At 55.7% G+C, this 16,507-nt stretch overlaps 2 protein-coding genes across 4 annotated transcripts; one reads left to right on the top strand and one right to left on the bottom strand.

The window, feature by feature from the left end:
* The first annotated feature begins 1,766 nt into the window (after positions 1-1,766).
* On the top strand, positions 1,767-7,931 carry TMEM221 (transmembrane protein 221). The gene is made up of 3 exons (XM_052801709.1): positions 1,767-2,098; positions 5,617-5,702; positions 5,983-7,931. The coding sequence occupies exons 1-3, from the start codon at positions 1,785-1,787 to the stop codon at positions 6,498-6,500; spliced, it is 918 nt and encodes a 305-aa protein (XP_052657669.1). The 5' UTR covers positions 1,767-1,784; the 3' UTR covers positions 6,501-7,931.
* Positions 7,932-8,057: 126 nt separating this feature from the next.
* On the bottom strand, positions 8,058-16,371 carry BORCS8 (BLOC-1 related complex subunit 8). 3 transcript variants are annotated; one of them, XR_008237204.1, is made up of 5 exons: positions 16,265-16,371; positions 14,500-14,612; positions 10,073-10,137; positions 9,440-9,655; positions 8,058-8,616 (listed from the first exon to the last, which is right to left on the bottom strand). XR_008237204.1 is itself a non-coding variant. In XM_052801710.1 (5 exons), the coding sequence occupies exons 1-5, from the start codon at positions 16,299-16,301 to the stop codon at positions 8,574-8,576; spliced, it is 366 nt and encodes a 121-aa protein (XP_052657670.1). In that variant the 5' UTR covers positions 16,302-16,371; the 3' UTR covers positions 8,058-8,573. The 3 variants fall into 3 exon arrangements, 2 of the variants coding, with proteins under 2 accessions (XP_052657670.1, XP_052657671.1); XM_052801710.1 differs by having other exon boundaries at positions 9,548-9,655; XM_052801711.1 differs by lacking the exon at positions 16,265-16,371 and adding an exon at positions 16,053-16,229 and having other exon boundaries at positions 9,548-9,655.
* Positions 16,372-16,507: the final 136 nt, after the last annotated feature.

Genomic DNA, 16,507 nt, shown 5'->3' with positions numbered 1-16,507 from the left:
CTGCCTGGCTGCTCCCTGTAAGCTCCAGGTCGGCAGCTTGAAAGCTTTGAGCTCCCTCTTGAGGCCCTTCCTGCCCCAAAATCTTGGGATTTTGGGGGAGCCCGAGCTGCTGGGTGACCTGGGCTGAGCCCCCCAGCGCTCTGCACCCCGAGTGACGCAGCCCGTAGGACACGGCTGGGCCCCGTCACTCTCCCGGCCACAGGGAAGGGACAGAGACACCGTCATCAGGAGTTGGTTTGGGGACTTCGGGCCAAGCGCCAGCAACACAGGCCAGGGGACTGACATCCCCCCCAGTCAAAAACGCGAGCGGGGCTGGAAAAGAGCCGGGAGCCAAACCCACGGTGCCTGCCAAGGCCAACACACCAGCTTTCAAAATAGCCCCTGTCCCGCGCGGCTCCGGCCGGAGCGGAGGGTGCCAGCGGGAACCACCCACGCGGGACGGGAAGACCGGCAGCTCCGCGGCGGGCAACGCTCCTCTGCCAGACGGAAAGGTCACCCCGTCCGGATCCCACAGCCAGGCTTGGGCACGGGCCCAGGCGCTGATGACACCGGGCTGGAGGAGTCAGCGTCGCAGCCGGTCCCCTGGCCTGGCCCTGGCAGGACGCCCGGGACGTGCATGGAAAGGCCCGATCCCGATATCCCATTCTCTCATACGCAGGGGAAAATACTGCGCCGGGGGAGTGTGTGGGTTTGAGTGGGGAAACTCTGCCTCAGTTTCCCCACTGCTCCCAAGGCGCAGGGTCTTTCCCAAGGTAACGGGTGACCTGTAGAGTAAATTTTCCTGAATTAATCCTCCTCAAATCCTCCCTGATTCCCAGGGGGGACCCGCTGGCAGGGCAGATCCCAGGAGAAAAGGCGCTTCTGCTTCCCAGGATATTTATAAGACACAGGAAAGTTGTGCTGGCCCCATGGGCCGGTGGCTGACGGCAGGGCAGCACCTCGTGGGTCCTTTCTCAGCCTTACGGGACTGAGAACATTTCGGGCGCTCGCTCCTGACCCGCCGAGGATGCTCCCGCACCAGGCGGAGGCCAAACGTGCTTCTCCCCCCGGGGTGGGGGAAGCAGGATTAGGCCACCGCAGCGTCCCTTTCTCACCACCCTCATCCCAGTTCACTCCGGCCTCATCCGCGCTGAGGCCGGGGTTACGTTGGTGGGGTTGATCCCAGTATTTGCAGCAGGAAAGCCGGGGCTGGCGCTGGGAACGGGGAGAGCGGAGGGGGGCACCGGGTTGCACCCCTGGGAGCAGCCGCAGCACCCGTCCGTCCCTCTGTCCGTCCACCCGAGCCTGGACGGACCCCTCGGAGCCCCCCGCTCCTGCTCCCTCCATCCACACCCCCCCCCCCCCAAAGCCCCCACCGGCCCGAAGGGGCTCCCGGGGTCCCGTCGGCCGGAGGCCGCTGGGCGGAGCACCCTCCCCGGGGCGGCGGGGGGGTCCCGGCCCCGGGGGAGCCGCTCGGTTGCAGCCCCCGCGGCGAGGGGCCGTACCGGGAGGCAGGACCGGCCCGCCCCGACCCGCCCCGGTCGGGTAACGGACACAGGGAGGGAGGTTCACGCCCGGTGGGGCCGCAGCTCCACCGCCCCCCGAACGACGGTGCCGGTTCCCGGTGCCGGTTCCCGTGTGCCGGTTCCCGTGTACCGGTTCCCGGTACCGGTTCCCGGTTCCCCGTCCCGGGTGCACCGGGGGGGCGGAGCGAACGCAACTTTAGCGGCGAGGAGCGGATCTGCTGGCCCGCTGCCCCCCCCCCGGTTGTCGGTACTCCCCCCATTCCCGGTACCGGCCCCGCCATGCCCGCCGCCTACCCGCAACGGGCCCTGACGGTGCTGCTGCTCTTCGGTACGTTGGCCGCCGCCATGGCCCTGCTCGCCTCCAGCCTCATCTTCCAGTTGCCGTCGGGGCGGGCCGGTACCGGTGTCGGTCCCGGTCCCGGTCCCGGTCCCGGTCGAGGGGCTCTGCCGGAGCCGGCGGCCGCCGTGTTACTGCCGGTATCGGCCGTGCTGGCCGCTCTCTGCCTGGTGCTCAACGTGAGCTGCCTCCTCCTCTGCCTCCTCCACGGCTACTTCAGCACCGAGCTGTGCCGGGGGCAACCGGGGCCCGACCGGTGAGAGCCACGGGGGCTTGGGGGGTGCACGGGGATGTGGGGGGGATATACCGGGGCTTGGGGGGTCCGGGAGGGTTAAAGCGGGGGGGGGCCACCGGGGTGTAGGGGAGGCTCAGAGGGGTCTTGGGCACCGGGAGGTTGGGGGGCGGCGAGGGGGCTGGGGAAGAAGGGGGTCTGCAGGGGAGGGAGGGTGCTGGAGGGGTGCGGATGGGGTTGGGGGAACGAGGGGTGCAAGGAGGGTGAGGGGACCTGTCACAGGGCGCCTGGCCCCGCGGCGTGGGGGACCCTCCTGCACCCCAAGATCTGGCCTTTGCTCAGCAACCCCCCCCCCCCCCCGCCAGTCACTGCCCCTGCGAAAGGGGGTTGTGAGGAGCGAAAGATGCTGCCGGCGCTCGCGGAGCACTTTGGATATCACAAAACTCACCTCTGCAGTGCCTGCCCAGGAAGCAGGGTTACCTCTGGTTGATGAGCCCCGGGGCTGTAAATGTGCCCCTTAATTTGGGGTGTAGCTGTGCTTAGCGACTGTTACCAACTAGGAGCAAGTTTATAGCAGCCCGTCCACCTGGCTGCACTAATACACGCTATTTAGTTTCCCTGATAACATCCCTGTGTAAACCCAATGAGTGTGTTAGGGTCCCTCTCTGGGCTTATAGGAGCACGTGGGGTCACACCAGCCCGCAAGACCAGTTCAGCTCTAGGGCCAAGGCAGGGAAGACGTGCCGGGCCCGGCCGCGATGTCCAGGAACACCCGAGATTTGTCCCTTTGCAGCGGGAGAGCTGGGCTCTTCGGGTCACTGCCGGGGTGATCGCACAGGCCACTTGTGCAGCACCAAAATGACCGCAGGCCTGGGATCATTAACCATAGACATGTGTTGACTTAATCATTACCAGCACATTTACACTTGCAAAAACGTTTCCAAAGCAATTCCCCTCTCCTTCCTCAGCGGAGACCTGGCCTGGATTGGTGGCTCCTCTGCCCACGCTGGCCCGGCCCAGCACCAGCTCCGCTCCTGGGTTAAAAGAAAAAAACAACTTGTGAAAAATCAGATTTGAAAGCATCTTGGTGGAAACTGGTCCATACGTGGAGGTCCCTCCATGTAGCTCATGCAATGGTGCCCACAGGACCCTTTTGGGACCACTCTGACTTAAGCAAGTCAAAACTCATTTAAAGGAAATGATAATGTTTCAACAGTTACTTTTGTCCCTAATTAGACAAACCCATCAATGCCTCATGCTCTGCATGGAACATGACGGCTGGAGGCACTCCAGCAAGTGGCAGCATCTCCTCTCAGCAGCTTCCAAGCGAAGCTGATGCTTAGCTTGCTCATTAACGAAAGAGAGCAAAATATTTCTGCAAAACACAAAGTTCCTGTAGCAAACTTGGCTTTCTGTGGGAGCTGAATTTCTGCTGGAAAACTGTTACAGCAGAAAATTCCCCATCAGCTGTAAATTGTGATATTGATTTGGGCTGTAAAACGCTCCATTTCAGAGTTGTGAGGTGCAACTTTGAAAATCCTGAGTGTGAAACAGGAGCAGCACTAATCAGGCAGCCAGATGCAAAGTCACAGGTAGAGAGACGGAGCGTGCTGGCTGCAGGACAGCCCGTACTCCAACAGCAGCGACTTGTTCAAGGGCTTACAGGACAGAGCAACCATTGCCGCACGGCTGCGGACCCCGCTGGCACATCTCGCTGAGCAGGGAAGCTGTTCCCAAACAATTTGATTTGAAATAATATTTCTGTGCTCTGCTCCAGAGCCCCAGCGAAGCGAGAGGCTGCTTTTGGCTTTGCTGTAGGCGATACGAGGCGTTGGTAGGGTTGGGAGCCCTGGGCTGGTGTCCCTCTGCCTGGGATCTCAAGCAGATCACTTAGTCTGTCCGTGCCTCAGTTTCCCCAACTGCAAGCTGAGGGTTACACTCGTGTTTGGGAGGAAAAGAGCAGGTTCTCGGGACACAGGGATGCTGGTCTGCAGGCTGCCCCCGGGCAGGAGGTGCCGGCAGGACGCAGCCCCTCTCCCCTGCGATGTGGGATGCCATCAGCTGCCGTCTCCTCACGGCCGAGCTGGCCTGGCCCCACCGGGCGCCGGTTTCATTAGGGGACCCGCTCACGTCCCAGGGACCTTTCCCACGTTGGGCCTGTCACACTGAATTACCGCTCCGCTTCTCAGCGCTGCGCTCAATAGTCCGAGCCAGCTCCAAACAAAGTCCTTCTCCTCCCCGCTAATCCCCCCCGACTCAGGTAATTAATAAAACAAAGCGGCTGCTCTTCCCCGCCAGCAGCGAGGAGCGGGAGCGGGTCCAGGGTCTATTAACGGCTCCTGGCTGCAGGCTCCCCAACGGCCGAGGGGCTACGACAAGCCTGGGAGGAGGGGAGGGGGCCAGGGCAGAGCATCCTTGGCTGCTGAATTCACCCCATGGGGTCGAAGATGCTGGCTGCTGTAGAGGAGCAACACAAGGGCTGGTCCTGCCAGGAGGACAGTTGCGCTGCTGCCCCTTCAGCTGGTCCTTCCAAGCCAGGGCATGGTTCCAAACAGCTCCCTGGGATTTTTGGAGATGGTCGGCGGGACCAGCGAGGCCTTGCGCACCCCCAGTTGTTTCAAGGGACTATTTGTGGCTTTCCAGCACCACAGTCCTGCCAGCATCTTTCCGAGCACTCATGTTTCCACCCCCCCGAGCCGCCTGGCACCCGTCTGCCAACCTCCACCCCGGCCACACTACGCTGCATCCCCTAACGACCACATCCCGCTCTCCCAATTAGCAGAGACATCCTCTGGTGACAGAAGCGTCCGAAGCCCAGCGAGGACTGAGGTTTGCCAGGTCAATCTGGCTCTGAAGACGCCCAGGCAGAGCTGTCAGTGGCTCGGTGGAGAGCGTGCCCGGGGAAAGCGCAGGCAGCAGGCACAGGGATCGGTGCTGGGTGGGAAACAAAGACCCTGCTGGAAAAGAGCTGGTCTTTTCATGTGTTTTAAGCACAATTCAAGTACCAAGCCCCCTTCGGACAAAAGGCTTGCAATCTGAGCTGAGCACAGAAATGCAATCCCAAGGGCGAAGAGAGAACCTGGCCTTGCTTAATTCAACGCCCCAGCACTTTACTTGTCATTCTTTAAGGGGGAGATGGGCTTGACACGCCTCAGTTTTGTTCCTTGCTTGCTCTTCAGGGTTTGCTGAACAGGGGGGGGAATCACCTACAAAAAGCCTCTAGCCATTTGTCTCTCCTGAGCCCCTGCCCACATCTGGTTTCTGAAGCAGAGGAGCCAGGCAGGAAAAGTTTGAAATTTCAAGTGAAAATCTTCTGTTCCAGAGTGGGAAGAATGCAGCCCAGAGCTGTGCAACGCAGCAGCCTGGGGGAAACCCCAATTCAGCAGAGGTCCTTGGGCTTGTGACCTGGCTCTGAACCTCTTCTCTATGCAAAAACCAGCGTTTCAGTTTCTCAGCAGGGGCCAGAGCATCAGCGTTTTTCCTGTGCTGAGACCAGGGCCAGGAGACTACGCAGACCTGTATTTTTCTCATCTGTTTTGCAGGGCAGACTGGTTCCTTCTGGACAGCCGGACGGTTCGCCACGCTGCCATCGGCTTGTTCTGCTGTGGGGTCTCAGTCTACCTAACAGGCAAGTGCTCATTTCCCACCAGCACAGTCCAGCAGGGACCGTGCGTTTTCAGCCCAGACCATACATCTTGCACTGGTTGCTGAGTGCTTGTGAGCTGCTGAGTTTCTACTTCAGCATCAGGTTTGTTTTGCAAATGACTTTGCCACTCATTCCTGTAGCGCTTTCTGTTCTCAGTGACCAGCCCTCAGGAGGGCTCCTCTGGCCTGAATTTTACAGGTCAAATGCATCGCTTTAGTCCTTCTGGTTCCTCAAGACGTTCTGCGCTCTCCTCTCCTTCCAGCTCTCGCCATCTACATGCTGCTGCTGTTTGAACTGGAGGCCGGCATTGCCAGCGCTTGTATTCTCTCCTCCGGCATCATCGTCCTGCTGATCACGGTGACGCACGCCTTGGTACGGGCTTCCCAGGTTTCACGCCGCACCCGCTCCGAGGTCTCTCACACCCTGTACGAGAACGACTCTGCCCAGCACGGCGAATCCTCCACCAGCGATCTGAACAACAAAAACGTGGCTACGCCCCGGCCCCGGCCCGAGATCCACCGGGAATTTTCCTTCCCTCCTTTCCTGGAGCGCAAATCCCAGCTGGGCTCTCCAGCCAGCAGCAACCTCACCTCCTCGGGTAGCCCTGGGCTTCGCTCCGAGAAGGAGAGCTACAACCTGCCCCGAACGCACAGGACGCTGTCGGCAGAGTCAGGCCTGCTGCAGGCACAGAGCAAGCCCTGGAACGGCGTCACGCAGGAGATGAGGAACGTGCTGTCACGCAAACCTGGAGCCTCGGGCAAGGACTCGACTCTGGTGTGAGTGGAAGCGGGACCTTTTCTCCCCGTCTCGTCCCAGGGGAGCTGCAGGCACCAGGGCCGAGATTTGCATCTCTATTTAGAGCTTAATATAGGTCATGTCTCACCAGAGCAGGGGGATGGCTGCTTTTCCACCCTCTGCCCTCCTGCCTGGGGGTTTGTGCAGCCACTGCCTCACGCTCTTTGCTTCTTTTACTGAGAAGATGCCACCTCCACTCAAAGCCAAAAGCCCCGGGCCGCCTGTCTTGAGCCCCCAGCCGCTCCTGCCACCTGCGACGCTGCTGGCACTTGCCACCCCATGAACCAGGACCGCGTTGGCAGGGCAGCGGCTGGCAGTGACCCATGCAGGACCCCCACGGCTGTCCCAACTGCAGCGAAGGAAGCGGAACATGTGGGTAAGAAGAAGCAAGTGGACCTTGTCCAGGAGCAGACCTACCCTCTTTCTCCAGCAGATTCCAGCTGATCTCTCCGGCTGTCCATACCTCCCTGCTCTTCCCCTGCCTCCTTCCTCCCTCCTCCATCCCCAGGAGCCAGCACTACACCGAGACAGTTCATACAACCGACCCAGCATGGCTTCCCCGCAGCGTGTAGCCAGGCAGGTGTAAGAAACCGAGGGAGGCGATGGAGGAGCTACAAGCGAGATGGAGCCAGAGCAGTCTGCAAGCTGCAGAGGGTGGGTTTGGGGTGGCAGAGAGCCTGCTGCTTGCTCACCAGCACGTCCACCCTCTGAGCAGGACACAGCTAGCTAAGCGGGGTCTTAGCAGGGAAAGGGGCTGTGCTGGGGCAGCCCCAGCGCCCTGGCTTTGCTCAGTGGTGGAGGAACCTCTCTGGGGATTCCTTGGGTGCCACCAGAAGAGTGCCAATTGTTGAGGCTGAGGTCCAGGAAGGGGTTTGCATCGGCACTGGCAGTCCTCTGCTGTATGCAGGGCAGAAAGCGCAAGTACTAAAGGCAGCAGCTGTTTCTGTGAAACACAAGCAGGTTTAGCTCACTCTGTCCCTGTGCCGACGAACACCTTGCTGGTTACTTGCAGCCCCACGCTCTGTCAACCCTGCCCAGGCCCAGAGCAGCAGCACACTTGGTTCTTCCCCAATTCCTTATCATTCAGCAACCAGTAAAGCATTTCAGGGAGTGAAGGGAGGCCACCGATCCAGATTCCCTCTCACCTCCCATGCTATTATCCTGAAAGACACCTGTTATCCTGAGCACAGTGCAATTTCTTTGGAAACTGAGCTTAGCACTGCTTTGATCCCTGCATCCTTGGTAAATTCTTCAGCAGAACAGAACTGCTGGTTCCAGGAGAGATTAACACTGAAGTTGCATCCTTTTTAAAGTGACCTCCAAAGCTGTGCGTACAGCTCTGTTTCCCACTGCTTGACAGGGGATGAAGAAAGTCCTTTTTTTGTTGTTTTTTTGAAGAACAGGACAGTTTCTTTTTTCACTTGAAAGGCTCCAACTCTGCATGTCTTTGTTTTGCTCCATGCCCTTTGAAACACACAGAGCCAGCAGGCTCCAAGACCCCCCAGCCCGAGGCGAGCAACAGGGGAAGGTTTTAGACAGAACTTTCTTGTTCTTCCTTTTTATTATTGTTCTCACTAAAACCAAATTCAGCAACTCCCTGGCACACATACGAAAAGCTCTCCTTGCAGAATGCCTCCTGAACAAAGCTGAAGTGTGCCTACATTACATCTTTACACAGTCATCTACAAAATACTGAAAGCAAGACCTAGTTTTTCTGAGATATTTCTGTGGCCAAGAGGTAGAGAGAAAAATGCCTTATAGCAATGTGCCATCGAAAAGAACTGGAAAGGACAAATGCAGAACCACCCAATTTCTCTTTTGCAGAGTGCTGCGGAAAGGGACAACTGCTCCCCAAAGCACCCCCCAAAGGCGGTCCTGACCCCAGTGGCAGGATTTGCCTGCTCAGGTGCAGCACCTCGTTACTGGGAACGGAGAGGCAGGCAGAGGCCTCTGTGCAGCTTCACAGATTGAGCAGATGGTTTCTCACTCCTCCCCGTGGCTGAAGAACATAGAGCTGGGCTGGAGAAGGCAGCAGAGGACGGCCAGTCTTGTCAGAAATCAGGAACTGGCTGGAGGATTCTTGGCTTGTGGGGCAACAGTGCTGTAAAAAGAAAGAGAGAGTCACGTCCATCAGGCAGGCAGGACACCAGCAGCCGTAAGAATGTGAAGAACCAGGGGCTCCCTCAAATAAAATCTCACTGCTTCCAGCAGGAATGCAGCTTAGACAAGCACACCTTTCAGCGGGCTGTGCAGACTATGGAACAGCACACACCAGCCCCTGGGGGGTGTCAAGACAGCAATCTTCACAGCCACACCACCGCAAAAACCACTAAAAATGCTCTGGGCAGCACAGAGTGTGACCCTGCTACGGGGGCAACTGGGAAAATACAGAACCTGAACCAGAAGTGTCTATGGCAGAATCATTCTGCAGAGACAGAGGCTCTCAGTTCGCTGTGGTAGTTTTATCAGAGATGAGCATTTGGGAATTTTCTCACTCCTACCCAGTCAGACTCCAATACTAACACTGTTCTCAGGAGAGACAAATACACTAGACTCAGACGATCTGCTGGAAGATATTTTAGTAGCTGTAGTTCAGCTGCAAACATACAAAAATGTATCATCGTTCTGCTACCACTTATCTCTGTGGGACTGTGCCCCAAAAGAGCCACATACATGAGAGATCAGCACCAAATGCAGCCTCTCACCTACTCCATCTCAGTAGCATCATCTCACTCCAAATGTCTTTGACGCAAGAAAGATTTAATGTATTACAGAACCAAACATCCTTTTTTAAATAAGGAAATAAATTATTTTCCAGTTACCCTTTGGTAAACAAGATTATTTCCTTCCCAGTAAAGCAAGCCAGAAGATCACTGGAAGGCAAGCAGCATGCTCTTTCAAATAATAGTCTAGAATCATATTACCGAGACAACTGCTTGGCGTATTTGCACTGGGCTGCATTACATCACCAAAGCCTCTGCCAGCCAGAACGGTCACTCAGATAAATAGGCAATGTCACATCCCCTTGCTACCTGCGGCCCTGAGCAGCATTCAGCTGATCCTTCATGGCTATGGCTTGTTTGAGCAGGCTGTCAATGCTCTTGAAGTACACGCTGCTGTCAGTCATGTTCTTTATGGCACTGAAAGAAGAGAGAGGGGTGGAGGGAGAGGGAGGACTGGTTAGTATTTCCAAAGGCATTGTGGTTTTAGAGCACGCACCCCCTGACAGAGAGGACTGTTAATAAGGAACCTCAACTTTATGCATCTTCACACACACTAGCTAGCTGGTGGGTGGATTTACTGCAGGAGAGCAGCAGGTCTGCACTGCACACAGAACCGGGGAAGAGCTGGCACACTTATCAAAGCAAAGCCCCTGAGATTCATGGTAACGGTTCAGAGAGCACTGCCTCGCACACTCACACCCCCACCCTGACTATGCTCTCTCCCTGACTTACACCAGGGAGGCGTCAGGGAAGCGCAGGCAGCCTCTGCTTTGTTTCTACCACAACACCTCCGCCTGCGAACACAACCCTCCTGCTTGGAGGAGTCTCTTGTACCTGCAGGCATACTCCACTGTGTAGATGGCTCCTTGGCTTTGCTCCTCCCAGCTCTGCATGTCGGACTGAAAGAGCAGAGAAAAGAAGGCGGCATCGTTAGGCACGCACTGGACAGATGCAGCGGCGCAGCCCACAGCAATACGCTCTGCCAGCCCTGCCCAAACAAGGGCTCTGGCTGCTTTTCACTGGAAATTGCATTTGGATTCCGTCTCCCACTTGACAGCCTGTGACGCACTCCGGGCTCCGGGTGCCACGCACTAGCATTTAAAAGAAACATTTATTTTGTGTATTTCTGGAAAGGCTACTAGTTCAGGCCAACACTTTGGATACTCTGGCAAAATTCCCCTTGTTTTTAGATGTTTTAGGCCACGAGTCAGCTGAGAGCCACGGTCAGTCAGGCTGCTAGCAACCAGTGACTGCGCTGAGTGCAACAGACCAGCTGGATGTTTCAGAGTACTCAGATCTCCCAGTGTGTCTGGCCCAGCAGGCAGCCAGGATCTGAACTAACACAGCTCCTGCAGAGTTCATTCCTTAGTCCTTCATGCAAAACCAGGTAAAAGTTTCTTTCACAGCACGGAAAGTTCTCGTTTCATTAGACCTGCCATTCATAAACGTTTTCGCAGCCGCAAGCATCCCTGTCCTCCAGTCTGCTCTGGCATCTGATCCCAAGGAGCAGTCAGCACTGTGCCCTTCCTTTCATGAGCTGGAAGGAGCACTGTAAACTCCACACAAACTCAAGCAGCACTGCATGCAGCCAGTTCTGGCACGGGACATAATTGTACGCTGTAGCTCCAAGGAAAGGGAAAACCAAACAAATACACAAATCACAATGAAAGCGCAGCTGAATTCAGAGGTGTAGCTCAATAGAAAACTCTTTCAAAAGTCCTTAAGTAGTTCGGGCACTCTTTAAAATATATTCTCATGGGAGCTAATTTTCCAGTCTATTCTGCTGGGTCTTGTTACAAGCCAGAGGAAAGGGGCTCTTTCTGTGAGTGAAGGAGGTCGGGTAGGAGCTTGGACGGCATCCAAAATCACTTCTGCTGTTCAAAGCCTCCCCTACATCAGGACACTTGACCACATAGCTTTAAACTACAAAAGAAACAAGCCTCTACATGCAATGCTCTAGGCAGTTCTCTGCAGGAGAGGGTCCTTCGACCCAGGACTCACAACCCCACAGAGACTGAGCTCATCCCAGAGTCCAATCGTGTTTTACACAACTGTATCTGTTGCTGGGAACAAGCTTCGCATGCAGAGGCAGCTGCAAAAGATGCAGAAACTTGCCTGCAGCTCCTCACTCCGCTCTCTCCAAGAGGTGCCAGATAATCTTTAACAACGATTTAGACCCCGACATGGCACTGACTCAGTCGTACGTGTCACAGCCGCTTGCCTGTGGCCCTGCTGTTTCTGAGCACCAGTAGATTTTAATCATTTCCCAGTATCAGAGCCAGTGATGTCTGTTCCCAGCATTCCCACCACTTCCTAGGATTTTCATGTCCTTAATTAGGAACAAGAGCCCTTCCCTAGAGCTCCTCACTTCTTAATCTTTTCTTGATGTCCTTTCTTGAAATTCCCAGGACATGCCCTTGGATGCAGTTTAAGAACTAAAGCCAGCTATTAATATACAATAGCACTAATGATATATTACTGTTGCTTGGAAGTAAATTAATGAGGAGATGTAAGTTCTCAAAAGACCAGGCGAAATCCAGAAACGCTGCTCTGGGTGGAGCGGGGCTTAGCAGCGCAGCTACAACGCACAGAGGCAGCGAGGGCCTTGGATCACGCTGTATCTTATCTGGGAGGTGGTAAATCTGCTTGGAGAGTTTGAGATGGTGAGGAAGGTATTAAGATTATTGTTTTATCAAATCATACAAAGTTGCTTGTTGTAGAGGCATGGAGGTGACCTTCTCCTTGCAGAAACTTTTCTCCCAGCCCCCTCCCTCCCAATTTTTCCTAGGTTTAATCCCCTGGGAATTTCAAAGGCTGCATCTCAGGAGAACTCAGCCAGCCAGAGATGGAGCTGCTGCATGGCTGAAGGAAAGCTGGAAACCACCAACAAATCCTGTTTCCGTTATACATTACTTACATCTTGGGACTAATTTACCTGAAAACAGATCCACACAGAATGTTTCTTTTTCTTCTTTTCTGTTCTGAAGAATTAAAACCACCTCACTTTAATGCCTTTGCTCTGATTTAGATAAAACCTGACAGCGTTTTCATGGTGCACAGCCCGCTGACACCCTCCTGTTCCAGTCTCTAGCCACAAAGCCGATGGGCTCTGGCAGAGCCACCCAAAATATCCATCCCCATCTAACTGAATGCTCTGCTGTGACGATGGCCCTGTCAGGGCCCTGAGCACACCCCTCTCTCCTGGGGTTTGGCTGCCTGGGCTCAAGGGCTTGACAGGCCCAGCCTGTTCGCTGCAAACAGGAATGCCTGAAACTGGGATAAAATGAGAGTGGGATCAAGAACAATGGAAAGAATCTGGCCACAAGCCCATTACTGGCAGCCTGGCAGCACAGTCAGGACACTGGCCTAATGGAGTTACGTTTAAGTCTCTCAGTTCCTACCAGGGACTGGTTACCAGCAGGGAGGAGAGCATGTTCCCAAACACGATGCTGCAGCCCTGGAACAAAATGAACTCAGGAGCTGACAAGGCTGGAGGAAAAGTCACTAGCAGCAGATCTGGATCTGCTGTTGTTCCAGCTGCCACAAATAATTTTCTTTCCATTTTCTCCTAGCTCTTGCCACACCAGTGCACCATTAAACACACAGTCACTAACCAGAAAAGCAGTTAAGAAGCTGGAAGTGCCCAAGCAGTGGGCAAAAAGAAATGGACGTAAACAGCGGCACTTCTGAGCAAGCATCGGGAAACGTTTTTGAACACTAAAGAGGCAAACAGGTACTGGGGTGGCACTGGGGCAGTGCCCTGGGGCAAAGGGCACCGCGTGGTCGGTTCAGCTTTGTCCTGACTTGCACCTTTACTGCAGGGAGCACAGAGAACTCTTCCTCGTGTACAAAGGCCACCGCTGCTCCAACTGGGGCTAGTGGCCAGGGCAGGAGGGAGGTTGCAAGGCTGAACATGAAAGCATCAAAGACCAAATGTATTTGATGCTTGTGATGGCTGCAGTCACAGGGGGGATGCAGGGTCCTTGTATTTGCTGCTGGCATCCACAGGACAGCATGACCTCCCTTCTCACAGGAACAAAGTGGAAAACAGCAGCAATTTTGGCTACAAAAGAGAATTCTCTTGGATGGCTGCAGCTAGGAAATGAACTTAGATGAGCCAGAGAGGTCGCAAAACACTGAGGATAACCACGATGAGCATGCTGAGCAGGGAAAATGAGAGAATCAAAGGTTTTCAGAGATCTTGCCCAGCATAAACCCTGCTGCCTAACAACATGCTCTGTGTCCGGTGCCTTCACTCAGCTGTCACTTCCATTAGCGCTTCCGCACTGCCCCTCGCCCTCATCCCCGTTATGCACTGTTCAGTGATGGAAACTGATCTCTTCCCTCTGCATGACTTGTCATACAATTTCCTCAATTTCCTTTTGTTCAGGACACATTCCCTGAAACTGGGACTATCTTGATTAAATGAAAGCAAGTGACAGCTCAGGAATAATATTACAAACCTGTCTCCTGCATGCCAGTGATGCAATCGTATCAGCATGTGCTATACATACATATACATCTCTATATGCCTACCATTGCACACAGACATGTATATAAAACGTTAATAAATAATTGAATAATAAAGTGTCACAATCCAGGTTAATTTGGAAACCAGGGCTGTAAAGCAAAGGTGAAAAATGGGGCCTGACAGTGCATTAGCATAGACATGAAGCAGTAATCTATTCATGAGACATCACTCCTAATGAATCATGACTGGCAGAAGAGGGAGAAGGACAACAAGGCTGGCATTAAAGTGTCTGTGCTCCGTGCTCTGGAGGAAAGTAGGAACACAGCTGTGAGATGCGATTCATTATCCTGCTTTCCCTCATGCGGGCTCTTCGCACTTGTTTCTTCGCGCTCCCCCTTCCCTCCTCTCACCCTCCCCTTTATTTTATGTAGGAAATAAAAATCTCACAGCATAGGCAGGGGTAATAAGATTTAACATCTCCCTCCTCCTTGTACAAAAGAGACTACTCATTTTTCTTTGTCTCCGCACACAAGTCCAGCCGTGCAAGCATGGGGTTGGGGTCGGACTCTCCAGCTTTTTTCCGCAGGTAAATTTGCAACGTCCCCTCATCCCCTCCAGTTCAGACCGAGCCAGGGTCCTGCAGCACCTTGCACCCCAACGGCCGATTTCCTCCCTCCTTCCCGCTGCCCCCCCCCCAGGGAGGTGAAACAGGGACAACGTGCCAAGTCAGGAAAACATTTTGTGCCCAACTGTGTGGCAGCTCTGGAGTCCAAAGCAAAGCACGACTCACCTTGTGCTGTGCGAGCTCTGGAAGGGATCTCCGCACGTGCTCCTGCAGCCGGTACAGTGCCACGGAGGGCTCGTTGGCCAGGACGTACATGCTCTCTGTGAATTTGTCCGTAACTGCAACAAGAAAAACAACAGAGTTATGGAAAGCAGGGAGCAACAGGGGTAAACACGGGATTGGAAAGGCTGCCCTGGAGCGCTGGTCCCGTCCCCAACACAACTATGAAGAGATCAGAGCAAAACCCCGCATATTTTTTATAACTGGTCTGTTAACAAGGACGTGAAAGCAAAATCCCGCTAAACAGGCAGTTCTGTTTCCACTCTCCCCATAACAGCATCTGCAGCCAGCGATGAGCTTGCCTCCAGCCACAGACAGACCAGCCTGAGATGTCACCACCTCCACGGTCCCCTACGAGCTCTGGTTGTTCTGGTTTCAGGGACCACTTGGGTTATGCCCATCGTTGGACCCTTTCTGACCAGCTTGGAGTGGGCCAGGAGATGAGCAGAGCCCAGCAGAGGCCTGGCTCCCATTCCTGTGCCTGCAGCCACCCCATCCATCTGGGAGTGCCGGCATCTCCTGGTCTGGAGGTTCCCTGTCTCTGTACCAGCCGTTCGGGTTCGTCTCTGCTCAGAGCCCCGAGCTCTCCTGCGTGTCAGCCACCCCCCGCTGCAGGGTCCTTCTGTTGCTGCCCTCCAGACACTTCCCCCAGGTGGCATCCTAAAAACATCCCTGGAGGAGACACGGTGGCTGCAGACCAGGGCTCGGGAAGCTTCGGTGCCGTTCCGAGCTGCCTGCTGAGCCGCTTCCCCTCCCTTCAGCCCTCTCATCCTGGCCCAACCTCCATCCGGACTACCCTCCACACAGGAACACCTTTTCAGCTGGTGGTTTGCACAGCTACATCACAGCTCTGATCTCTCTTTCCCTCCAGGTTTGCAAGGAGAACACTGACAGCTCTTAATAATTGAGAGACACAAAAATCAGAGATGGTTTCATTGTTCATAGTGGGGGGCTGAATCAGGGAGCGTCTTCACCAGGCTGAAGAGGAGCACCTTTCAGCTTCTGCATAATTTTCTATTTTAAGGATAAGGATTCTCTCCTCCTCCCTTCAGAGCTTTTGTTTCAGTGACAGCTGCTCACATACCCCAGTTCTGTAACACCGGCAGACACGCCGAGCCTTCAGAATGCACATGGGAATGAATGCAAAACTTCACAGGAATAATTATACCCACCTGGGACAGACACGGCTGCTGTCTGTCTGTCTGTCCTGACACGAGTAATTCCACAGACCCTCGCAGTGGGGCAGGTAAAGAGGGGATGAGTCAGGAGAGGAGGACACAGGGCAGCTCCCCGCAGCAGGGCCAGACTCCGAGGGGCCGGGGGGGGACACCCACAGGGGCTCCACCAGCCCCGAACTGTCGGGGCAGGTCGTCCCCTGCTCTGTCACGACCTCCAGCTCCCCATCGTGACTAACCCCGCGGTGCCCTTCCAGGCCCTGCTGTGACTGCGGTGCCCTGCCACCACCCACCCTGTCGCCACTCGCCCCGCCGCCGTCGTACCTTTCTCTCTCACGACCCGCAGGGCCTCCGTCGTGACTCCTGCTGTCGCTGCAGGGCCCTGTCGCGGCCGCGCCCTGTCACGACACCCAGCGTCCTGTCGCCACCGGCCAATTCAGACCCGCAGAGCCCTGCGGCGACCGATCCCGCGGCTGTCGGCCCCCACCGAGCCGCCGTTCCCCGACCACCCCCGCCGGCCCCGGCCCAGCTCCCACCTTTCTTCACCTTCAGCTGCATCTCGGGCTCCTCCATCCCGCCCCGCCGCCTCTTCCGCTTCCGCCGGCGCCCGCCAAAACCGCCCCGGCTAGAAACAGCGGCGGCGCCTCGCCCCGCGCCGCAAACGCTCCCGGCTGGAAACATCGCCCCAACGCGAACGTTCCGCCTCAGCTCCCCCCCCCCAGCCCCGGCTGAGTGTTCCAGGGGTCCCGGGTCCCCCCCCCCCACCCCGGGGACACCCT

Source organism: Harpia harpyja, chromosome 11 (assembly GCF_026419915.1).
Source record: "Harpia harpyja isolate bHarHar1 chromosome 11, bHarHar1 primary haplotype, whole genome shotgun sequence".
In the NCBI taxonomy this organism is placed as follows: domain Eukaryota; kingdom Metazoa; phylum Chordata; class Aves; order Accipitriformes; family Accipitridae; genus Harpia; species Harpia harpyja.
The sequence above is the reverse complement of the archived record's forward strand: the minus strand, read 5'-3'. Positions and strand labels throughout refer to the sequence as shown.